Genomic DNA, 26,143 nt, shown 5'->3' with positions numbered 1-26,143 from the left:
AGATCGGGCATGTAATTTTAAACCACTTTCCAATTTACTTTCATAGTCAAATTCTTTGTTCTCTTGGTATTCTTAGTTGAAAGCCAAACCTATGCTCATATGTTTCTTAGCCCTTGAAGGCCGCCTCTTATCACTGGGCATTTTGACCGTTTTCACAGCTAGATGGCATTAGTTCATGTGTGCCATATAGATAACATTGTGCTCATGCACGTGGAGTTACCCAGGTGCCAGCACTGATTGGCAAAAATGCATGTTTGTCAAAAGAAATAAAATAAGGGGGCAGTCTGCAGAGGCTTAGATACAAGGTAATCACAGAGGTAAAAAGTATACTAATATAACTATTGGTTATACAGACCTGGGGAATAAAGGGATTATCTATCTTTTAAGCAATAACAATTCTTGAGTAGACTGTCCCTTTAAGGTTTGTCATTGAAGGATCGTTCTTTCTCATAATGCCTTAATCACTTCTGTGCTCTTCAAATGTTTTTATTTTATAAAAAAGCAACAATCCCTGGCTGCCTAATGATAGTGCAGAACCCCATCCGTGAATAGTCCTTAAAGGGACAGTCTACACCAGAATGTTTGTTTAAAAAGATAGATAATCCCTTTATTACCCATAACCAAGAGTTATATTAATACAATTACCTCTGATTACCTTGCATCTAAGCCTCTGTAGACTGCCCCTTTATTTCAGTTCTTTTGGCTTTGCTTTTTAGCCAATCAGTGCTGACTCCAAGGTAACTCCACGTGCGTGAGCACAATGTTTATCTATATGACACATAAACTAATGCCCTCTAGTTGTGAAAAACTGTCCAAATGCATTCAGAAAAGAGGTGGCCTTCAAGGTCTAAGAAATTAGCATATGAGCCTACCTAGGTTTAGCTTTCAACTAAGAATACCAAGAGAACAAAGCAAAATTGATGATAAAAGTAAATTGGAAAGTTGTTTAAAATGACATGCCCTATCTGAATCATGAAAATAAAATTCTATCATGTATATAGAAAGAATACTATTTAGAGTGTACTGTTTATATTTGTTGTTTTTTATTTCCTGTATTCACTGATAACATTTTGTATATTCTTTATTTGCCTTCTCTGTAAACTTTCCTACTAATAGGCTTGTCTCTCCCCCCCCCCCCCTTCACAAAACAGATGGGGAAACGCATCTTGCACTTGGCGTACCTCACTATGTCTCCAGAGCAGAATGCTTCCTACACGGTTGTCTGCAATGATGTCCAGTCAGATCAGATATTGGAAGGATCTCTGGTAACTTGTACAAAGGACTTCATGTCAGTAAGTCTCTTACTTATCAAAACGTTGTAGGGAGATGCTGTGCTAGGTCTGTAATCGCTGTTCATCTCTTCCATGCTAGGTAAGAATATCGCGGAAACTTACTGGCCTCAGCAATGGGGTAAGTAATAACTACGTGCTGCTCCTTTTTTTTGCACAGATTTGTCATTCTTTTTCTTAAAGGGACAGTCAACTCCAAAATGTTTATACTTTTAAAAAGATAAATAATCCCTTTATTACCCATTCCCCAGTTTTGCACAGCCAGCATGGTTCTATTAATCTACTTTTTACCTCTGATTACCTTGTATCTAAGCCTCTCTTGATCACACAGCTATTTATTTATTGACTGACTTGCATTTTAGCCAATCGGTGTAGTCATCCACAACCCATTGGTGTGATCACAATTTTATGTATATGACCCACATGAACTATCAGTCTCTTGTTGTGAAAAGCTAATAGTCATGTGATAAGAGGCTGTCTGTAGTGACTTAGAAGCAGGCAGAAATTTAGAGGTTTACATGTTATAAAAGTATATTAATATAACAATGTTGGTTGTGCAAAGCTAGAGAATGGGTAGTTAAGGCGTTAATAAAGTTTTTGTGTTGATTGTCCCTTTAAAGGAAAATTTTTAATTCCTCATAGAAAATATCTAATGTGAAAAAAACAAACTTTGCAATATTTTATCTATTGATTACTTTTTTCTGTAATTTTAATTCTAAAAATATTTTTTTTTCTTGAAATTTTAACCCTGCAACAAAATGAGCTACTACACTGGCCAAGCAAACACATGTGTCTCCTATTGGCCACAGCAGAGGAGATAAGATAAACTAACTCAAGCTGTGTAACCTTGGACTGAAAAACAATGGACCCCTCCTTTTCTTACAAAATTAGTTTTTACAGATTTATAGAACCTTTTGGCGTGTGTGTCCTGACCTAGACAAGTGAAAAGTTGCAGCAGAACTGTTTTAAAAAAAGAATTAAAAATATTGACCCTTCCCTCCCCATCTTTAACTTTAGTGGATTACTAATACCCCCCCCCCCCCCTCTACTCCCATGGATAATAAACTAGTAGTGATAACTTCCCACACTGAGTGTGTAGGTAAACTTGTTAAAACGCATTTAACCATGTTCTTGCAGATGCTGACTGTTCCTGTCGAGCCCTCTTATTGGATCGTTATTGTAACAGATGACACAAGGACCTTGAAACTAAATGCATCCCAAACTGCAGAAGCAGGTTATACACTGACTAGTGATCCATCTAATCTGATTCTCACCGCTTCTCTCCATGCAACTGGTATAAAAGTATTAAAGGTAAGCTCATATTTAAAGGACCAGTATATACAGTAGATTTGCAAAGCCAATGCAATAGTCTGTACGTCTAATGAGTAGTAGACATAACTTTGAAATTTGTTCGAAAATTTTGTTTTATTTCCACTGTATCATGTGACAACCATCAGCCAATCACAAACGCATATAAGTTTATTCTGTGAATTCTTGCACATGCTCAGTAGGAGCTGGTGATTTAAAAGGTGTAAACATTTAAAAAACAAAACAAAAAAAACAAACAAAAAACCCTCCAATTTACTTCCATTAACAAAATGTGCAAAGTTGTTTAAAATTTAATTTTCTATCTGAATCATGAAACTTTTTTTAGTTTTGACTTGAGTGTCCCTTTAAGAGATAAATGTGTGTGTATCAAAACATAAAATTTGACAATCGGAATTTAATTTTCTGTAATAAAACATGTGATTTACTTTGATGTAGATGGAAAACCAAGTTTTATATTTGGGAGACATTCACCTGTCCTCTCGCTATCGTTCACCAAATATCATAATCGACGCAACAATGTTTTGCACAGGTAAATATTTCAGGGATAGGCTTCCTTTAATCCTTCCCCTCAAGAGACATCAGCAAATGTTTTTTCTTAAACTGTAATTTTTCTTCCAGGGCCTCCCCAATGCAATGCAACACACATGACTATTCTGATTCCAGACTTCGGCAGTACCCTAATAGGTATATCTCTAAATAATATAGACCTTCCCATGACGACGTCTGTTCTCCAAACAAATGGAATTGCTGTGGACACACGAGGTGGAATCCATCTTTTTATTAAAAAGAGTACTCTACAGGTAGATCGGCTTACATAAAGGCATAGTACTTTTTCACTTGAAGATAAAAGGAACATGAAAGTCAAAATGAAACCTTAATGGTTCAGCACATTTTCAAATCTGTCATCAGGTCTCCCTAACAGGCCACATTTAGAGGATATCATAACTGGAGCACAGGTGAAATAATCAGCTGATTAGTAACCATGGTTATTTCACCGGCTCTCATCCAATGGTAATCCTGAAAACCTGTCCTGTTGGGGAGGCCTGAGGAGAGGTTTGAAAACCAGTGGTTTAGTATTAGTGTGAACGTGTATTGAGCACTATGGGCTAGATAACAAGTGGAGCGCATTCTATAGCACAGGGTGCTAGATCATTTGTGCAAACAAACACACAAGTCAGGAATTTAAAAGTGGATTGTTAATTTTTTTTAGCCAGAGCATCTTAACACGCCCGAAAGAGCATCCCCTATACTTTTAAATGGATAGCGCAATGAGAGAAATTGTGTTCGTTCTGCTCCAGTGCAATCCAAAATTCTGCTGTAAAGTTTATTATTATTATAATATTATAATATTTAATAATATCATCCCACCCTCAGCTTAGAGTTTGATCTATATCTGACTTGATTTTTTACTGCGCATCTCCATAGATGTCTTAAGTGATGGAATTGGTAAACCCACACTATCCAGAAGAGATGTTGGTACCTTTTTAGACTATTGCTGGCAATATTTAAAAAAATAAATAAAAATAAATAACTTTGGACTTGACAGGTGTATATATGTGTATGTACACACTGTACTTATAGGTATATAATCTATACAACTTGGGTTAATGAAAGCAAATTAAAACCAATGAAGGGTTAAATGGATGCCTTTGGGCCTGAGACTCCTCTGTCATAGAGTCTCACCCATTTAAGGTGCAATAGTCCTATTTCTGCTGAGAGGAGCTAAATAATCCTAGAACAAGCCACGCAGAAATGTAAACACTGTGGCCCCTATTTATCAATCAGTCAACGGCAAATACGCTGGAATTCCGCAACGTAATTGTGGCGAGCCTGATTCCCCTTGGTTATCAAAGCCTACAGACCGGCAAAAGTAGAATTTTGTGACGTAACATACGATCCGCCGGTCTCAGTCCGACACAGATCGATGCTTACGTCACTACAGATGTTCCGAATGTAAATTCGGCACTATCTGACTACTTTTGCAAGTTATCAAATTTATACCAGGTACGCTCGCCCCTATTCCGGCTCAGCGTACCTGGTTTTCAATCCGCCGCCCTGGAGGCAGCGGATGTCATAGGAATCAATGGGAGTCTGAAAGCAGCGAAAGCTCATGTTCGCTGCTGCCCGATATCCCATTGATTTCTATGCTAAAATAAGTTACATTTACACCTAACACCCTAACATGTACCCAGAGTTTAAACACCCCTAATCTGCTGCCCCGACACCACCGCCACCTACATTATACTTATTAACCCCTAATCTGTCGCCCCCTACACCGCCGCCACCACCTACATAGTTATTAACCCCTATCCCGCCGCTCCCGGGGCCCACCGCAACTAAATAGTTATTAACCCCTAAACCTAACAACCCACTAACTTTATATTAAATATTAACTCATCCCTATCTTATAATACATTTAAGCTTAACTTTAGAATTAAATTAAACTATATTAAACTAATAATTAATCTACACTAACTGTTATACTAAAATTGCATTAAACTATATTAAATTAATAATTAATCTACCTTAACTGTTATACCAAATTACATTAAACTACAAATTAAATTAACTATATTATATATTTAGAAACCTAACCCTACTTAAATAATGTAAATCTACACTAAAAAATAACTAAATTACAAAAAATAACAAACACTAAGTTACACAAAAAAATAAACACTAAATTACAAAAAAATAAAAAATAAATAATCAAAGACTTAAACTAATTACACCTAATCTAAGGGCCCTATGAAAACAAAAAAGCCCCCCCAAAATAAAAAAACCCTAACCTACAATTAACTACAAATAGCCCTTAAAAGGGCCTTTTGCGGGGCATTGCCACAAAAGAAATCAGCTCTTTTACCAGTAAACAAAAAATACAAACAACTCCCCAACAATAAAACCCACACAACCAACCCCCCAAATAAAACCCTAACTAAAAAAAACCTAAGCTCCCCATTGCCCTGAAAAGGGCATTTGGATGGGCATTGCCCTTAAAAGGGCATTTTGCTCTATTGCACCCAAACCCTAATCTAAAAATAAAACCCACCCAATAAACCCTTAAAAAATCCTAACACTAACCCCTGAAGATCGACTTACAGTTTTGAAGATCCAACATCCATCCTCCAAGAAGCCGGGAGAAGTCTTCATCCAAGCGGCCGAAGTCTTTACCCAGACGGCATCTTCTATCTTCATCCATCCGGCGAGGAGCGGGTCCATCTTCAAGACATCCGGCATGGAGCATCCTCATCTTCCGACAACTCCCGACGAATGAAGGTTCCTTTAAGTGACGTCATCCAAGATGGTGTCCATTAGATTCCGATTGGATCTTGGATGATGTCACTTAAAGGAACCTTCATTCGTTGGGAGTCGTCGGAAGAAGAGGATGCTCCGCGCCGGATAGATGAAGATAGAAGATGCCGTCTGGGTGAAGACTTCTGTGGGCTTGGATGAAGTCTTCGGCCGCTTGGATGAAGACTTCTCCTGGCTTCGATGAGGACTTCTGCCGGCTTCTTGGAGGATGGATGTCGGATCTTCAAAACTGTAAGTCGATCTTCAGGGGTTAGTGTTAGGATTTTTTAAGGGTTTATTGGGTGGGTTTTATTTTTAGATTAGGGTTTGGGTGCAATAGAGCTAAATGCCCTTTTCAGGGCAATGGGGAGCTTAGGTTTTTTTAGTTAGGGTTTTATTTGGGGGGGTTGGTTGTATGGGTGGTGGGTTTTAATGTTGGGGGGGTTGTTTCTATTTTTTATTTACTGGTAAAAGAGCTGATTTCTCTGGGGCAATGCCCAGCAAAAGGCCCTTTTAAGGGCTATTTGTAGTTTATTGTAGGTTAGGGGTCTTTATTGGGGGGGGGGCTTTTTTATTTTCATAGGGCCCTTAGTTTGTGTAATTAGTTTAAATCTTTGATAATTTCTTTATTTTTTGTAATTTAGTGTTTTTTTTTTTTGTAACTTAGCAATTTTTTTAGATTTAAATTATTTGAGTAGGGTTAAGTTTCTAAATATATAATATAGTTTAATTTGTAGTTTAATGTAATTAGGGTAGATAATTATTAATTTAATATAGTTTAATGTAATTTGATTATAAAAATTAGTGTAGATTAATTATTAGTTTAAAATAGTTTAATTCTGAAGTTAATCTTAAATTATAAGATAGGGATGAGTTAATATATAATATAAAGTTAGCGGGTTGTTAGGTTTAGGGGTTAATAACTTTAGTTGTGGTGGGATAGGGGTTAATCATTTTATGTAGGTGGTGGGGTGGCAGATTAAGGGTTAATAAGTATAATATAGGTGGCGACTGTGTAGGGGGTGGCAGATTAGGAATTAATAAATATAATGTAGGTGGCGGTGGGCTCCGGGAGCAGCGGGATAGGGGTTAATACGTTTATTAGAGTGGCGGTGGGCTCCGGGAGTGGCGGTTTAGGGTTAAATAACTTTATTTAGTTGCGGTGGGGTCCGGGAGCAGCGGGATAGGGGTAAAACAGTGTAGTATAGTGTGGGTGTTTAGTGACAGTATACAAATAAAGCTGTGAAAAAGCCGAATAGCAGCGAGATTGATGACTGTTTAGTTCAGTCCGCTGCTCATCGCCCCGTACTTGGTGTGCGGCTTTTTGACCGCTTTTTTGGTAACTTTGAAGAACGTATTCAGGTCAGAGGCGGCGATGTTAGGCGAGCGTATTGGTGCCGTCGAATGCAAGCAAGTTGACGGCTTGATAAGTAGGCCTCTGTGTGTTCCACACATTGTGGGGTAATCACGCAGCAGGACCGCTGACAGTCTTGCATTTAGTATTACTGCCTATTACTAGAGGATCTCACTATCCATTTAACCAGACTGTGTTCCAGCTCCACCCAGCAGCAGCAGTGTTTACTGAAGTGTTTCTGTTCTCTGTCCAGGGGGAAATTAGAACCTCCTGCAATAATAGTGCAGGAACTCCGTTCCCATGCATTCTCACTGGACTTGACCCCTGATTACTTGTATATAATTTGTTTAACTTTTAGATTTAATGCCTTTGCAGGAGTTAGCTACTGGGAGCTAGCTGAACATATGGTGAGCCAATAATGAGGTATATAAGAGCAGTCACCAATCAGCAGCTAGTCCCCAGTAGTGCATTGATGCTTCTGAGCATACCTAAGTGTTCGTAGTATCATTTGAAAATAAAGTCCATTGATGACATAACTAAATTGAAATCTGTCCTAAAATTTCAAGCTCTATCTGAACCATGTTTGATTTTGACATACTTTAACTATATATTGTATCTCACTACAATTATATTATTGTACCTTTTCTATTTCCACTCCCCTCTAGGGGGAGGGGGGCGTGAAATCAGGGGACCGTGACACGCGTTTGAGTTTTCTCATTTATGCTCTACAGCTGTCTGACTTTGTTACTGGTTTGTAGAAATACCATATTATGAGTTTTTGAGTTACTTGGCACAAGATGAAGTCTCTTCTCTCTGCAGGTTGACCGTACAGCTGCAAGTGTCCGGTATTACATACCTTCTCTATTGATGACCTTCAGTGTAGAAGGCTTAGTAGTCCCCATGCTGAGTACCCCAGAATGTTATGAAAGGGGTGATCCTGTTTTTAGTAAGTAGTATTATAGATAATGCATTCTATTTGAATTAAATGGGGGGGGGATACATCCAATTGGGCTGTTAAATAAACTTAATTACTTATAAGGTCAGGCTGAATGAAGCTAAAAAGGTGAATTCCTTAAATATTTAGGGCAAGATTACAAGTGGAGCACAAATTTGCCCATTTGCTGGCGCGGGAGAAATAACCAGCCATTACAAGTGGCTGGTTTTTGCTACTGCGAGCTTGCGTTAGCAATTTGCGCTTATAAAGGTGCAGGGTGTTAATTTATAAATTGCTAAAACCTCAATTGCTGCACAACTTTGCACAAGCTAAGTTTATCACTTTGCAAGCCAATTCTAGAAGCTTCCAGAGTTTTGGATTCCAACACTGCAAATAAAGTACGTTGAACATTAATCGCCCCCAAAAATGTGCTTAATGGACCTTTTTACTATCCCCTCAATTGGTACCAAATTTCAACCCTCACTGACACAGAACATTTCTAGAAGTTTCATGAGGTTTGGATCGCTTAATGTACAAAAATTACCTTTTTAATATTACTCAATTTTTTTTTATTGTGAAATATTGTTTTATACTCCACATCTATACAAACAATTTAGACCTTTTAGATGAAACACACTAAAATGTATGTTTATTTTTGCCAACTCAAAAACATTTAATTATATCATCTTAATGTGCCGTACAATGCTTAAACGTCAATCGATTGCCTTGCATCTTTGCCCAAGTAAGGTTTATCACTGACTATGCTTATTTCAATGAGTTTATAATCCTGTTAAGTGCCTGTTTTGGGGTGCTTAATGTTTTTACTCACTTTCGGGTAAATGTTGTGGACTTTTTTTTTTTTTTGTTTAGCCAGCTATTATAGTAGATATAATTCAAATCAACTAGTGCCAGATGTTGGCATTGACTAGATATCTGCATCCGTGCACTTTGGGAGTTCTTTCAGAGCCGGATTTATTCTTGTGAAAGTGCCACACACTGACATCTGTGCAAATCCAAATCTTGGCGTGTTGCACTTTCACAAGAATAAATCCGGCTCCAAAAAGGGCCAAATGCACCTTGCGGACGCTGCCTTTTTGTATTTGTTCCTGAAGTGCACGACTTTATAGAGAGAGCATTTACGCCTGCTGTTAACTACTTTCTCATCATTAAAGGGACACTGTACCCAAAAATTTTCTTTTGTGATTCAGATTGAGCATGAAATTTTAAGCAACTTTCTAATTTACTCCTATTATCAAATGTTGTTCATTCTCTTGGTATCTTTATTTGAAATGCAAGAATGTAAGTTTAGATGCCGGCCCATTTTTGGTGAACAACCTGGGTTGTCCTTGCTGATTGGTGGATAAATTCATCCACCAATAAAAAAGTGCTGTCCAGAGTACTGAAACCAAAAAAAGCTTAGATGCCTTTTTCAAATAATGATAGCAAGAGAACGAAGAAAAATTGATAATAGGTGTAAATTAGAAAGTTGCTTAAAATTGCATGCTCTTTCTGAATTACAAAAGAAAAAAATTGGGTTCAGTGTCCCTTTTAATAATCACGCTTATTCTTTTTTAGGCATTTACATAATCAATGTAAAAACTGCCTACATGTAATTATTAGGACCGTTAAAGGGATATGAAACCTATTTTTTTTCTTTCTTTCATGATTCAGATAGTATACCATTTTAAACAACTTTCTAATTTACTTATCTAATTTGCTTCATTCTCTTGATATTCTTTCCAGAAAAGCATATCTAGATAGACTCAGTAGCTTCTGATTGGTGGCTGCACATAGATGCCTCATGTGATTGGTTCGCCAATGTGCATTGCTATTTCTTTAACAAAGGATATCTAAAGATTGCAGCAAATTAGATAATAGAAGTAAATTGGAATGTTTAATTAAAGAAAAAAATGTGGGTTTAATGGCCCTTTAATTAGATTCCGCAGCGACAACATAGATGTCTGAGGTAGGAAAAAACAAGTCCATAGAGTTCAACTTGTAGGAAATGGGGAAAAAAACAAAATGACAGTGGCTATGTTTTCTCAGTAACAATTCCAGATTGCAGGGGTTAAGTCCTACAAAACAAGTGTAGGAACTAATTAAGAATTCCACACCCCTCACAATTAATATTGTTTTATACTGACACTGTATTTGTATTTATATAATCTATACACTTTGGTTAATGAAAGCAAATTAAAACCAATGAAGGGTTAAATGGTTGCCTTTGGACCTGAGAATCCTCCTCTGTCACAAAGTCTCACCCACTAAAGGTGCAATAGTCCTATTTCTGCTGAGGGGAGCTAAATAACCCCAGAGCAAGCCACATACTGTAAGCACCATGTGTTACACACAGTGCGGGGTAATAACACAGCAGGACCACTGACAGGCTTGCATTTAGTGTATTGTAAGATGTTACTGCCCATTACTAGAGGATCTCACCATCCCTCTAACCAGACTGTGCTCCAGCTCCTCCGAGCAGTAGTGTTTACTGGAGCGTTTCTGTTCTCTGTCAAGAGTGAACTTAGTTCCACCTGCAAAAATAGCGCAGAAACTCCGTTCCCGCTGGAATTGACCCCTGCCCGATTGGCTCCTACAAGTAAGCAAGTGGTAGGTGAAGTTTGACTATTGAAAATAATTGCCACAAACAAGGTGATGATTAATTCAATGCAAACTAACCCAGCATGTTAGATTTTTGAAAAACTGCAGAATAATTTTATAATCACAACATATAAACTAACTTTATAAAGTCAGGCAATTTCTAGGATAGATTAGGGCAGATATAAACTTATGTGGTGCAAAGTTTTGAGATGTTTAGGCATTTTTTGGGCACATGCAGTGCTTAATCACATTAAACAGATTTTAACATTTAGTGTTTCACTTAAAGGGACATTAAACCCAACATTTTTTCTTTCATGATTCAGATAAAGTAAATTAGAAGCTTTTAAAAAAATTGTATTCTCTATTATCAAATTTGTTTAAAGGGACAGTCTACACCAGAATTTTATATTGTTTTACAAGATAGATAATCCCTTTTTATTACCCATTTCCCAGTTTTGCATAACCAACAGTTACAATAATATACTTTTAACCTCTGTGATTATCTTGTATCTAAGCCTCTGCAAACTGCCCCCTTTTTTCAGTTCTTTTGACAGACTTGCAGTCTAGCCAATCAGTGCCTGCTCCCAGATAACTTCTCGTGCACGAGCACAGTTATCTATATGAAATACGTGAACTAACGCCCTCTAGTGGTGAAAAACTGTTAAAATGCAATCTGAAAGAGGTGGGCTTCAAGGTCTAAGAAATTAGCATATGAACCTCCTAGGTTATGCTTTCAACTAAGAATACCAAGAGAACAAAGCAAAATTGGTGATAAAAGTAAATTTGAAAATTGTTTAAAATTACATGCTCTATCTGAATCATGAGTTTATTTTGGCCTAGACTGTCCCTTTAATTCTTATGTTCTTTGTTGAAGAGATATGTAGGTAGGTAGCGTGCACATGCCGGAAGCACTACATGACAGGAAATAGTGCACATGCCTGAGATGACAGGAAATAGTGCTGAGATCTATAGCTCTTGCTAATGTATAACATTGTTGCAAAACTGCTGCTATATAGTGCTGCAGACATGTGCACACTCCTGAACTTACATTAATGTTTTTCAAATATGAATAACAAGAAAACAAAAAAATATGTTAATAGAAGTAAATTAGAAAGTTATTTAAAATGTTAGATTCTATCTAAATCATGAATGAACAAATGTTGGTTTTGTCTCTTTTTAAAGGGCTGACATTACACATCTCTATCATCTACAAATTACTTAAAGGCTCATACCCTGCCAAACAACCTTCTTATATATCTAAATGGGGAAAAGGACTTGGTCTCGCCCTAACTGAAGCTCAATGGAGTTACATTTTTGTGGAAACCAAAATATCATCCCTCTCATTAGTGTTCGCAGGAATGAACTACAAGCTACTATCCAGATGGAATCTAACCCCGCACCGACTCCATAGTATATACCCAAACTCCTCCCACCACAGTGCCTCCAGCATAGAGAACGGGAACCCTTTCACATATCTGGTGGTCATGCCCCTTCCAACAAATGTATCAACACTACATTAGGGCTCAATATCACTCTCTTAGTATGATTTTACTACATGACACTCCCCCTATATCCTGCTTATACCGAAGAATGCTATTTCGGTGTATGCTTAACTACGCCAAGCGCCTAATACCTAGGTTCTGGAAGTCTACACATGTGGGTGAAAGAAGTAGACCATATCGTATCTTTAGAAAAAATACACTATACCTTCATAGGTAAACAAGACTTTATTACAGACATCTTCTATATTTGGGAACAAGGGAAGTCTTAACCTGGGTCTGTTGTTACTATAATGCTAACTTTAAAAATGTGAAACTATCAGCATTGTTTGACCGTATATCTGCTGATGAGGTAAACCGTGTATTCTCCTTCATGGAGGTGGTTAGCATCCATATATGTACAACTGCATTCTCTGTACTCCTGTTTGAAAATAAAAACAGTTGAATATAAAGGGCTGACATTTTCTGTTTAGCTGTGTACAGCCACAAATTTGTATTGTGGAAAATGTGGTGGCAAATTAGTTAAAGGTCATTTCTGTATTAAGCACCCTAAAAATCTATTTAACATGATACATTTTGCAGGGAGAAAAATAAAATTTATGAATCTTCAATAATGGATTTTTGCAGTGACAAACTTTGATTTTTGTGCATTAAGAAACAGTTAATTGATTCTAATCTGTGCGAAATTTAACACCACAAAAAAATGGGCTTAAAGGGACACTGAACCCAATTTTTTTTCTTTTGTGATTCAGATAGAGCATGACATTTTTAAGCAACTTTCTAATTTACTCCTATTAAATGTTCTTTATTCTCTTGGTATCTTTACTTGAAATGCAAGAATGTAAGTTTAGATGCCGGCCCATTTTTGGTGAACAACCTGGGTTGTCCTTACTGATTGGTGGATAAATTCATCCACCAATAAAAAAGTGCTATCCAGAGTTCTGAACCCAAAAAAAGCTTAGATGCCTACTTTTTCAAATAAAGATAGCAAGAGAACGAAGAAAAATTGATAATAGGAGTAAATTAGAAAGTTGCCTAAAATTGCATGCTATATCTGAATAACAAAAGAAAAAAATTGGGTTCAGTGTCCCTTTAACATTTGTATGAGAAGTAATAACTCATGAAATTTCTAGAATAGGCTTGGGCTGTTATAAACTTGTCTTGGGCAAAGTTTAGAGACAAATTGGTAAGAAAAAAATGTGCTTTGTGTAGTTTGGGAATCCAGTACTTATAAAACTTCTAGAATAGGCTTGATTGGTCGATAAATTTAGTGTGCAAAGTTTTAAGACGATTGATGCTTATCCATTATTTTTTTTTTGGGTGGGGGGCACATTAAAGGCATACTGAAAACATATTTTTTTTTTTTCTTGATTTAGACAGAGCAGCAACTTTCTAGTTTACTACTACTATCATCAAATTTGCTTTTTCTTGGTATCTTTATTCGAAATAGCAGAATGTAAGCTTACGAGCCAGCCCATTTTTGATTCAGTAGATTGCATTTAGCCACCAATCAGTACCCAGGTGCTGAACCAAAGATGGGCTGGCTTGTAAACTTAGATTCCTGCTTTTTTCAAGTAAAGATATCAAGAGAATGAAGAAAAAATGATAATAGAAGTCAATTAGAAAGTTGCTTAAAATTGCTGCTGTATCTAAATCATGAAAGGAAAAACATTGGGTTCAGTATATATCAAAGGTCCTTTTTTGTACGTTTTTGTTTAAAAAATATATAATAAAATTCAGAACGAAATTACACAAAAACAGGGCAAAATAAAGTAGTTCTGTAGTAAAAAAAAAAACCTTTGCAATATAAATGTCATACTAAAATAAAGGTGTTTACCATCCCTCTAAGCAACCCTGCATTATTTATTTTATTCATTCTGCAACCTTTCCTATCTTAATGTTGTTGTTTTTTAATAATTGTCCCAAAAAACAATTTTTGTAGGAAACAAATTATGCTTTCTTATCTTGCATACATGTGCACTAATTTTTATTCATGTTAATCTTTGCCTTAGTAGCGCCTTTCTGGTATTGAGCGTTCATTTTTTTTTTTTTTTTTTTACTAAAACGGAGTTCCTGGTGGTTGGGTTTAGTTCAGGCCAAACCCGAACACTCTTGCACTGAGTACAAACTATGTATAGTAGCACAAACATAGATATTCTCTATCTCTTTTTCTCCACACTCATTCTTTCTCCACACAGTCTCTCACTCTTTCCACCTCACTCACGAGCAGTATGTTGCAAATGCACCACGTCAACTTTTTTTTTGGCTGTGGCGGTTTCCCACAGAACTGCCTGACTCCGCTTCGAGCCCTGACACACAGATTGAAACATGAACTGTCCGGGTCTTTCCCAGACAGGTGGCAACCCTAGTTCCTAAATCTTTCCAGTAATGATCAAGATTTTGTAGGATGGTCTTCAAAAATAAAATTCCATTCATATTGCAGACGCAGTGTGTACATCTGATGCATACATGAACTTTGAAGTGATCGCTACAGCCACCCTCCCTCATCTGGATTTGAATTCCGTGCGGTTGGGAGACGGTAGATGTCAACCAACTGTGAGTTCAAGTGACAAACTAACCTTCCATGTACCTTTAAACGAATGTGGAACTACAATAAAGGTAAGGCTACAATTTTTGTATTTCCTTTTGACTTCACAAGATTTAACTCGTAAATTTCTCATCCCAGTTTGTAGGCAACAAAGCCATTTATGAGAATGAAATTCATGCACTCTGGAAAGATTTTCCACCATCTATAATATCGAGAGACAGTGAGTACAGGTGGGTGTTTGTATATGCATAAATAAATCCGTATAAATATCCTCCAGCTTCTGGTATTTAAAAAATGACCTTTATTATACAAACATGGGTCCAAAATACAGCAACGTTTCGGGATAGTTTATGCCCTTTATCATGCTTTAAGCAGCATGATAAAGGGCATGAACTAGCCTGAAACATTGCTGTATTTTTAAATACCAGAAGCTGGAGGATATTGTCTGTTTATGCATTGGATTTGGGCTTGGTAAGCCTCCTCAGTCTGCTTCATTGATACCTGTTCTGCATTTGAGTTGCATATATTTAAGGCTGTATTTTTTATTTTATTTTTTTAAATAAGGGTATAGTTATTAAAACAGAAGTGACTGTCTAATTTCAAGTTGAGATATTTACCCCCAAATCTATTTTTATCAAGGTTTCAGCAGCATATGCACATATGCTGTGAACCATGTTCACACCACACTTGCTCAGTTTCAGCACAAATAAAATAACTGCCATAAATGCTATTGCTTGTTCTCTGTGCTGGTGTAGAGCTTGAAAGTAGGTGTGTGGGACATACATGGCACATATCTACATATGCTGTTGCAACAGTACTAACTTTTACTTAAAGTATTTTAGCTAAAATGATTCTATTCAAAATGTTAAATTAAGTTATATATATGTCAGCTTTGACAATTACAGTATGTACCATTTTTGTTCATTTAAGCTAGTTAACAAATGTCTCATTTCTCTATCTATTTAAAATGTTTATAATTTATGCATTCACTTTGCATACTGCATACACAGAGAAGAAAATGCACCACCCTCTAAAAAGCAATGGCCATATTTTTCTTTGATTTTTTTTTTTTTTTGTGTGGGCTCTGACTCATTTTATGATAATGTGCACAGTATTAGAGCCCCTGAGAACTACATATACTACGGTTTAAACTTGTATCATTCGTTTAACATTTTATTCTTACAATGAAGAGCTTTAGCATAAACATGTACAGATTTGTGACTTAGGTTCATGTGTTGCAGGCTGACCATACAATGTTTGTACACCCATATATCTGATGAACAAGTGATTGTAAATGTAGCAACTTACCCTCCATTTGAACCCTCCAAAAGTGATGGTCCCCTTTCTATGGTCTTCAACATCTACCCAGGTATGCTCAACAGAAAACATAGTAATTTTAAGATATGAAATCTTAACCTCAAAATAAACTTGAGAATCTAAACGTAAAATAATAGCTCACTAGCGATAAACAGTCAAAGTATCCACTGTTCTTGCACTAATGACCATCATGCCAAAATATGGTAGCTGCTTTTTTTTCTGCAGGACTTGTGTGGCACATAAAGAGAAGATATTCTGGCCAATAGTGTTTCTTATAAGAACTTATCCAGCTAATGGACCCCATATGAGTGTTTGGCATGCTCTAATGTGAAACTTCAATCGGCTGAAAGTCATAGTCTTTGAAACTGCTTATTATGATTTGGTTTAGACTGGATTGGACGGATAGTTGGGGGAACATCCTTTTATTCTTGGATGTTTTTTATTCTCAAGCTGGTTCTGTCTTACTTTTGTGAGGCATTGTAGCCTTTTGTGACAGCCAAGGAATCTACTCTAATGCTACCTTAATTTAAAGGGATAGTAAAGTCCACATTAACCATGATTTAGATAGAGCATGTATTTTAAACCACTTTTTGATTTACTTTTATCAAATTTGCTTCCTCTTGTTAGTTGAAAGCTGATCCTAGGTAGGCTCATATGCTAATTTCTAATCCCTTGAAGGCCACCTCTTATCTGAATGCATTTGACAGTTTTTCACAGCTAGAGGGCGTTAGTTCATGTTACATATGAAGTTATTTAAGAGTTAGCAGTAATTGCCTGAAATGCAACTCTGTCTAAAGATCTGAGATAAGGATGCAGTCAGCAGAAGCTTAGAAACAAGGTAATTAGAGGTAAATATATTTCTATTACTGTTAGTTATGCACAACTGGGGAATAAGTGATTATCTCTTTTTAAACAAGAACATTTTTGGTGTTTACTATCCCTTTTAAGATTGTCTTCCATTACTGGGTGTCATATGCTGCTTCATGACTGATTTTTTACTTTATTGCTTAAAGATGATTCCTACACAACAGCCTACGGGGCTTTCCAGTATCCCATTGTGAAGACCTTGCGGGAACCTATATACTTGGAAGTCCAACTTCTGAATCGCAATGACCCAAATATTGAACTGGTACTGGATGACTGTTGGGCAACGACGTCACAAGATCCAAAAGCTATGCCACAATGGAATGTTGTTGTAGATGGGTAAGAAACAATGTTGTACAACCTTATAATTTTTATATTAACTTTGTGTCCTTTCAATCCCTGAATTTATTAAATGGTCTGTAAGGAACTTCTAAAACTACCTAACAATGTATCTGTTTTTACCAGGATCCTTGTAGCTCTAAAAAGAATTACATATAAGTGTGATACTATATTTTATTAACCCTTCTTTTCATGCTTCTATCTCAACCCGACCTGTTTGTCTTTTTAATGCCTTCAACCTCTTGGCAATTACTGAAACCTGGCTTCTTCTGACACTGCTTCCATTGCTGCTCTCGCACATGGTGGTCTCTACTTATTCCATACCGCTAGGCCAGGTGAGAGACATGGTGGCAGTGTTGAGATCTTGCTCTCCTGCACCTATCAGTACCTTCCTCTGCTCCAATCTATCTCCTTCTTTTGAAGTTCCCTGCATTCACCCTGTTCTCTTTCCAGGAGTCTCTTACCACCCTACTGGACAAACTACTTCAAATTACTTGACAAATTTGCCGCCTGGTTTCCTCACTTTCTCTCTCCAGATATACCCACTCTAATACGGGAGGACGTAAACATCCACATTGATAACCTATCTGCTCCTGCTGCCTCTAAACTTTCACCCACATCCGCCTTATTCTCTACTCAACACGATGGACACCCTATTGACCTGGTATCTTCCTACCTCTGCTCTATATCTGACTTAAGCTGTCATCCCTTTCCGATTTCAGACCATCACCTGCTCACCTATAATCTTAACGTATCGGTTAAACCAACTTCTCCATCTCGCCCCCTCACCTGTAGAAAGCTGTGGATCCTCAGTTTCCAAACTTATTCAACATATCCTCCCTCACAACTTCCACTATAACCTGCCCTGATATTGCTACAGCCCACTATAGCAATACTCTTCTCCCCTGCACTAGTCACTCTTGCTCCTCTTAAACTGCACAAAAACTTATGCCCGTCAGTTACAGCCCTGGCGCACTCAGCAAACTTGCTACTTGCAAAACTGCTCCTGCACTGCTGAGCTGATTTCATCCACTAGAAGTTCATTCTCAATTCATACACATCTACCCTTCACTTAGCCAAGCAAACCTACTTCTCTTCTCATATCTATTCTAACCCTAAAAAACCCTTTTCTACTTTCAACTCTCTCCTCTACCCACCTGCACCACCCTCTTTGTCATCGGGGCTGAAGACCTGGCACAATAATTTAAAAAAATTATATCTATCCCTTATCCTTATCCCATCCTCTCCTCTCCTCATCCTCTCCTCATCCTCTCCTCATCCTCTCCTCATCCTCTCCTCATCCTCTCCTCATCCTCTCCTCATCCTCTCCTCATCCTCTCCTCATCCTCTCCTCATCCTCTCCTCATCCTCTCCTCATCCTCTCCTCATCCTCTCCTCATCCTCTCCTCATCCTCTCCTCATCCTCTCCTCATCCTCTCCTCATCCTCTCCTCATCCTCTCCTCATCCTCTCCTCATCCTCTCCTCATCCTCTCCTCATCCTCTCCTCATCCTCTCCTCATCCTCTCCTCATCCTCTCCTCCTCCTCTCCTCCTCCTCCTCTCCTCCTCCTCCTCTCCTCCTCCTCTCCTCCTCCTCCTCTCCTCCTCCTCCTCTCCTCCTCCTCCTCTCCTCCTCCTCTCCTCCTCCTCTCCTCCTCTCCTCCTCCTCTCCTCCTCCTCTCCTCCTCCTCTCCTCATCCTCATCCTCATCCTCATCCTCATCCTCCTCTCCTCATCCTCATCCTCATCTCATCCTCATCCTCTCCCTCTCCTCATCCTCATCCTCTCCCTCTCCTCATCCTCATCCTCATCCTCTCCCTCTCCTCATCCTCATTCCCTCTCCTCATCCTCATCCTCATCCTCTCCTCATCCTCATCCTCATCCTCTCCTCATCCTCTCCTCATCCTCTCCTCATCCTCTCCTCATCCTCTCCTCATTCCCTCTCCTCATCCTCTCCTCATCCTCATCCTCATCCTCATCCTCATCCTCATCCTCTCCTCATCCTCTCCTCATCCTCTCCTCATCCTCTCCTCATCCTCTCCTCATCCTCTCCTCATCCTCTCCTCATCCTCTCCCTCTCCTCCTCCTCATCCTCATCCTCTCCCTCTCCTCTCCTCATCCTCATCCTCATCCTCTCCCTCTCCTCCTCCTCATCCTCATCCTCTCCCTCTCCTCATCCTCATCCTCTCCCTCTCATCATCCTCATCCTCTCCCTCTCCTCATCCTCATCCTCTCCCTCTCCTCATCCTCTCCCTCTCCTCATCCTCTCCCTCTCCTCGTCCTCTCCCTCTCCTCGTCCTCTCCCTCTCCTCGTCCTCTCCCTCTCCTCGTCCTCATCCTCTCCCTCTCCTCGTCCTCATCCTCATCCTCTCCCTCTCCTCGTCCTCATCCTCTCCCTCTCCTCATCCTCATCCTCATCCTCTCCCTCTCCTCATCCTCATCCTCTCCCTCTCCTCATCCTCATCCTCTCCCTCTCCTCATCCTCATCCTCTCCCTCTCCTCATCCTCATCCTCTCCCTCTCCTCATCCTCATCCTCTCCCTCTCCTCATCCTCATCCTCTCCCTCTCCTCGTCCTCTCCCTCTCCTCATCCTCTCCCTCTCCTCGTCCTCTCCCTCTCCTCGTCCTCTCCCTCTCCTCGTCCTCTCCCTCTCCTCGTCCTCATCCTCTCCCTCTCCTCATCCTCTCCCTCTCCTCATCCTCTCCCTCTCCTCATCCTCTCCCTCTCCTCATCCTCTCCCTCTCCTCATCCTCATCCTCTCCTCATCCTCATCCTCATCCTCATCCTCATCCTCATTCCCTCTCCTCATCCTCATCCTCATTCCCTCTCCCTCTCCTCATCCTCATTCCCTCTCCCTCTCCTCATCCTCTCCCTCTCCTCATCCTCTCCCTCTCCTCATCCTCTCCCTCTCCTCATCCTCTCCCTCTCCTCATCCTCTCCCTCTCCTCATCCTCTCCCTCTCCTCATCCTCTCCCTCTCCTCATCCTCTCCTCTCCTCGTCCTCTCCTCTCCTCATCCTCTCCTCTCCTCATCCTCTCCCTCTCCTCGTCCTCTCCCTCTCCTCGTCCTCTCCCTCTCCTCGTCCTCTCCCTCTCCTCGTCCTCATCCTCTCCCTCTCCTCATCCTCTCCCTCTCCTCATCCTCTCCCTCTCCTCATCCTCTCCCTCTCCTCATCCTCTCCCTCTCCTCATCCTCTCCCTCTCCTCATCCTCATCCTCTCCTCATCCTCATCCTCTCCCTCTCCTCATCCTCATCCTCATCCTCATTCCCTCTCCTCATCCTCATCCTCATTCCCTCTCCCTCTCCTCATCCTCATTCCCTCTCCCTCTCCTCATCCTCTCCCTCTCCTCATCCTCTCCCTCTCCTCATCCTCTCCCTCTCCTCATCCTCTCCCTCTCCTCATCCTCTCCCTCTCCTCATCCTCTCCCTCTCCTCATCCTCTCCCTCTCCTCATCCTCTCCCTCTCCTCATCCTCATCCTCATCCTCATCCTCTCCCTCTCCTCATCCTCATCCTCATCCTCTCCCTCTCCTCATCCTCATCCTCATTCCCTCTCCTCATCCTCATCCTCATCCTCTCCCTCTCCTCATCCTCATCCTCATTCCCTCTCCTCATCCTCATCCTCATTCCCTCTCCTCATCCTCATCCTCATCCTCTCCCTCTCCTCATCCTCATCCTCTCCCTCTCCTCATCCTCTCCCTCTCCTCATCCTCTCCCTCTCCTCATCCTCTCCCTCTCCTCATCCTCTCCCTCTCCTCATCCTCTCCCTCTCCTCATCCTCTCCCTCTCCTCATCCTCTCCCTCTCCTCATCCTCTCCCTCTCCTCATCCTCTCCCTCTCCTCATCCTCTCCCTCTCCTCATCCTCTCCCTCTCCTCATCCTCTCCCTCTCCTCATCCTCTCCCTCTCCTCATCCTCTCCCTCTCCTCATCCTCTCCCTCTCCTCATCCTCTCCCTCTCCTCATCCTCATCCTCTCCCTCTCCTCATCCTCATCCTCTCCCTCTCCTCATCCTCTCCCTCTCCTCATCCTCATCCTCTCCCTCTCCTCATCCTCATCCTCTCCCTCTCCTCATCCTCATCCTCTCCCTCTCCTCATCCTCATCCTCTCCCTCTCCTCATCCTCTCCCTCTCCTCATCCTCTCCCTCTCCTCATCCTCTCCCTCTCCTCATCCTCTCTCCTCATCCTCTCCTCTCCTCATCCTCTCCCTCTCCTCATCCTCTCCCTCTCCTCATCCTCTCCCTCTCCTCATCCTCTCCCTCTCCTCATCCTCTCCCTCTCCTCATCCTCTCCCTCTCCTCATCCTCTCCCTCTCCTCATCCTCTCCCTCTCCTCATCCTCTCCCTCTCCTCATCCTCTCCCTCTCCTCATCCTCTCCCTCTCCTCATCCTCATCCTCATCCTCTCCCTCTCCTCATCCTCTCCCTCTCCTCATCCTCTCCCTCTCCTCATCCTCTCCCTCTCCTCATCCTCTCCCTCTCCTCATCCTCATCCTCATCCTCTCCCTCTCCTCATCCTCATCCTCTCCCTCTCCTCATCCTCATCCTCTCCCTCTCCTCATCCTCATCCTCTCCCTCTCCTCATCCTCATCCTCATCCTCATCCTCTCCCTCTCCTCATCCTCATCCTCTCCCTCTCCTCATCCTCATCCTCATTCCCTCTCCTCATCCTCATCCTCATCCTCATCCTCATCCTCTCCCTCTCCTCATCCTCATCCTCTCCCTCTCCTCTCCCTCTCCTCATCCTCTCCCTCTCCTCATCCTCTCCCTCTCCTCATCCTCATCCTCTCCCTCTCCTCATCCTCTCCCTCTCCTCATCCTCATCCTCATCCTCTCCCTCTCCTCATCCTCATCCTCATCCTCTCCCTCTCCTCATCCTCATCCTCTCCCTCTCCTCATCCTCATCCTCTCCCTCTCCTCATCCTCATCCTCTCCCTCTCCTCATCCTCATCCTCATCCTCATCCTCTCCCTCTCCTCATCCTCATCCTCTCCCTCTCCTCATCCTCATCCTCTCCCTCTCCTCATCCTCATCCTCTCCCTCTCCTCATCCTCATCCTCTCCCTCTCCTCATCCTCATCCTCATCCTCTCCCTCTCCTCATCCTCATCCTCTCCCTCTCCTCATCCTCTCCCTCTCCTCATCCTCTCCCTCTCCTCATCCTCTCCCTCTCCTCATCCTCATCCTCTCCCTCTCCTCATCCTCTCCCTCTCCTCATCCTCATCCTCTCCCTCTCCTCATCCTCATCCTCTCCCTCTCCTCATCCTCATCCTCATCCTCTCCCTCTCCTCATCCTCATCCTCATCCTCTCCCTCTCCTCATCCTCTCCCTCTCCTCATCCTCTCCCTCTCCTCATCCTCTCCCTCTCCTCATCCTCTCCCTATCCTCATCCTCATCCTCTCCTCATCCTCTCCCTCTCCTCATCCTCATCCTCTCCCTCTCCTCATCCTCATCCTCTCCCTCTCCTCATCCTCATCCTCTCCCTCTCCTCATCCTCATCCTCTCCCTCTCCTCATCCTCATCCTCTCCCTCTCCTCATCCTCATCCTCATCCTCTCCCTCTCCTCATCCTCTCCCTCTCCTCATCCTCATTCCCTCTCCTCATCCTCATTCCCTCTCCTCATCCTCATTCCCTCTCCTCATCCTCATCCTCATCCTCTCCCTCTCCTCATCCTCTCCCTCTCCTCATCCTCTCCCTCTCCTCATCCTCTCCCTCTCCTCATCCTCTCCCTCTCCTCATCCTCTCCCTCTCCTCATCCTCTCCCTCTCCTCATCCTCTCCCTCTCCTCATCCTCTCCCTCTCCTCATCCTCATCCTCATCCTCTCCCTCTCCTCATCCTCATCCTCATCCTCTCCCTCTCCTCATCCTCATCCTCTCCCTCTCCTCATCCTCATCCTCTCCCTCTCCTCATCCTCATCCTCTCCCTCTCCTCATCCTCAACCTCATCCTCATCCTCTCCCTCTCCTCATCCTCATCCTCTCCCTCTCCTCATCCTCATCCTCTCCCTCTCCTCATCCTCATCCTCTCCCTCTCCTCATCCTCATCCTCTCCCTCTCCTCATCCTCATCCTCTCCCTCTCCTCATCCTCATCCTCTCCCTCTCCTCATCCTCATCCTCTCCCTCTCCTCATCCTCATCCTCATCCTCTCCCTCTCCTCATCCTCATCCTCTCCCTCTCCTCATCCTCTCCCTCTCCTCATCCTCTCCCTCTCCTCATCCTCTCCCTCTCCTCATCCTCATCCTCTCCCTCTCCTCATCCTCTCCCTCTCCTCATCCTCATCCTCTCCCTCTCCTCATCCTCATCCTCTCCCTCTCCTCATCCTCATCCTCATCCTCTCCCTCTCCTCATCCTCATCCTCATCCTCTCCCTCTCCTCATCCTCTCCCTCTCCTCATCCTCTCCCTCTCCTCATCCTCTCCCTCTCCTCATCCTCTCCCTATCCTCATCCTCATCCTCTCCTCATCCTCTCCCTCTCCTCATCCTCATCCTCTCCCTCTCCTCATCCTCATCCTCTCCCTCTCCTCATCCTCATCCTCATCCCTCTCCTCATCCTCATCCTCTCCCTCTCCTCATCCTCATCCTCTCCCTCTCCTCATCCTCATCCTCATCCTCTCCCTCTCCTCATCCTCTCCCTCTCCTCATCCTCTCCCTCTCCTCATCCTCTCCTCTCCTCCTCCTCTCCTCATCCTCTCCCTCTCCTCATCCTCTCCCTCTCCTCATCCTCTCCCTCTCCTCATCCTCTCCCTCTCCTCATCCTCTCCCTCTCCTCATCCTCTCCCTCTCCTCATCCTCATCCTCTCCCTCTCCTCATCCTCATCCTCTCCCTCTCCTCATCCTCATCCTCTCCCTCTCCTCATCCTCATCCTCTCCCTCTCCTCATCCTCATCCTCTCCCTCTCCTCATCCTCATCCTCTCCCTCTCCTCATCCTCATCCTCTCCCTCTCCTCATCCTCATCCTCATCCTCATTCCCTCTCCTCATCCTCATCCTCATCCTCATTCCCTCTCCTCATCCTCATCCTCATCCTCATCCTCATCCTCATCCTCTCCCTCTCCTCATCCTCTCCCTCTCCTCATCCTCTCCCTCTCCTCATCCTCATCCTCATCCTCTCCCTCTCCTCATCCTCATCCTCATCCTCTCCCTCTCCTCATCCTCTCCCTCTCCTCATCCTCTCCCTCTCCTCATCCTCTCCCTCTCCTCATCCTCTCCCTATCCTCATCCTCATCCTCTCCTCATCCTCTCCCTCTCCTCATCCTCATCCTCTCCCTCTCCTCATCCTCATCCTCTCCCTCTCCTCATCCTCATCCTCTCCCTCTCCTCATCCTCATCCTCTCCCTCTCCTCATCCTCATCCTCTCCCTCTCCTCATCCTCATCCTCTCCCTCTCCTCATCCTCATCCTCTCCCTCTCCTCATCCTCATCCTCTCCCTCTCCTCATCCTCTCCCTCTCCTCATCCTCATCCTCATCCTCATCCTCTCCCTCTCCTCATCCTCATCCTCTCCCTCTCCTCATCCTCATCCTCTCCCTCTCCTCATCCTCATCCTCTCCCTCTCCTCATCCTCATCCTCTCCCTCTCCTCATCCTCATCCTCTCCCTCTCCTCATCCTCATCCTCTCCCTCTCCTCATCCTCATCCTCATCCTCATTCCCTCTCCTCATCCTCATCCTCATTCCCTCTCCTCATCCTCATCCTCATCCTCTCCCTCTCCTCATCCTCATCCTCTCCCTCTCCTCATCCTCTCCCTCTCCTCATCCTCTCCTCTCCTCATCCTCATCCTCTCCCTCTCCTCATCCTCTCCCTCTCCTCATCCTCATCCTCTCCCTCTCCTCATCCTCTCCCTCTCCTCATCCTCTCCCTCTCCTCATCCTCATCCTCTCCCTCTCCTCATCCTCTCCCTCTCCTCATCCTCATCCTCTCCCTCTCCTCATCCTCATCCTCTCCCTCTCCTCATCCTCATCCTCATCCTCTCCCTCTCCTCATCCTCATCCTCATCCTCTCCCTCTCCTCATCCTCTCCCTCTCCTCATCCTCTCCCTCTCCTCTTCCTCTCCCTCTCCTCATCCTCTCCCTCTCCTCATCCTCTCCTATCCTCATCCTCATCCTCTCCTCATCCTCTCCCTCTCCTCATCCTCATCCTCTCCCTCTCCTCATCCTCATCCTCTCCCTCTCCTCATCCTCATCCTCATCCTCTCCCTCTCCTCATCCTCATCCTCTCCCTCTCCTCATCCTCATCCTCTCCCTCTCCTCATCCTCATCCTCATCCTCTCCCTCTCCTCATCCTCTCCCTCTCCTCATCCTCTCCCTCTCCTCATCCTCTCCTCTCCTCTCCCTCTCCTCATCCTCTCCCTCTCCTCATCCTCTCCCTCTCCTCATCCTCTCCCTCTCCTCATCCTCTCCCTCTCCTCATCCTCTCCCTCTCCTCATCCTCTCCCTCTCCTCATCCTCTCCCTCTCCTCTCCCTCTCCTCATCCTCTCCCTCTCCTCATCCTCTCCCTCTCCTCATCCTCTCCCTCTCCTCATCCTCTCCCTCTCCTCATCCTCTCCCTCTCCTCATCCTCTCCCTCTCCTCATCCTCATCCTCTCCCTCTCCTCATCCTCATCCTCTCCCTCTCCTCATCCTCATCCTCATCCTCTCCCTCTCCTCATCCTCATCCTCTCCCTCTCCTCATCCTCATCCTCTCCCTCTCCTCATCCTCATCCTCTCCCTCTCCTCATCCTCATCCTCATCCTCTCCTCCTCATCCTCATCCTCTCCCTCTCCTCATCCTCATCCTCATTCCCTCTCCTCATCCTC

General features: G+C 42.8%; 1 protein-coding gene across 1 annotated transcript in view; it reads left to right on the top strand.

Annotated features, from left to right (window-relative positions):
- LOC128641732 (zona pellucida sperm-binding protein 2-like) overlaps window positions 1–26,143 on the top strand; it is a 61,523-nt gene that overhangs the window by 15,534 nt on the left and 19,846 nt on the right. The window contains exons 6-15 of the mRNA XM_053694257.1: window positions 1,117–1,292; window positions 2,427–2,600; window positions 3,054–3,147; window positions 3,237–3,418; window positions 8,083–8,202; window positions 10,186–10,195; window positions 14,744–14,913; window positions 14,981–15,072; window positions 16,084–16,211; window positions 17,173–17,362. Of these exons, the coding sequence (XP_053550232.1) occupies window positions 1,117–1,292; window positions 2,427–2,600; window positions 3,054–3,147; window positions 3,237–3,418; window positions 8,083–8,202; window positions 10,186–10,195; window positions 14,744–14,913; window positions 14,981–15,072; window positions 16,084–16,211; window positions 17,173–17,362 (1,336 nt within the window). The remainder of the gene's footprint in view (window positions 1–1,116; window positions 1,293–2,426; window positions 2,601–3,053; window positions 3,148–3,236; window positions 3,419–8,082; window positions 8,203–10,185; window positions 10,196–14,743; window positions 14,914–14,980; window positions 15,073–16,083; window positions 16,212–17,172; window positions 17,363–26,143) is intronic.

This window comes from Bombina bombina, chromosome 11, assembly GCF_027579735.1.
Source record: "Bombina bombina isolate aBomBom1 chromosome 11, aBomBom1.pri, whole genome shotgun sequence".
NCBI lineage: Eukaryota > Metazoa > Chordata > Amphibia > Anura > Bombinatoridae > Bombina > Bombina bombina.
The sequence above is the reverse complement of the archived record's forward strand: the minus strand, read 5'-3'. Positions and strand labels throughout refer to the sequence as shown.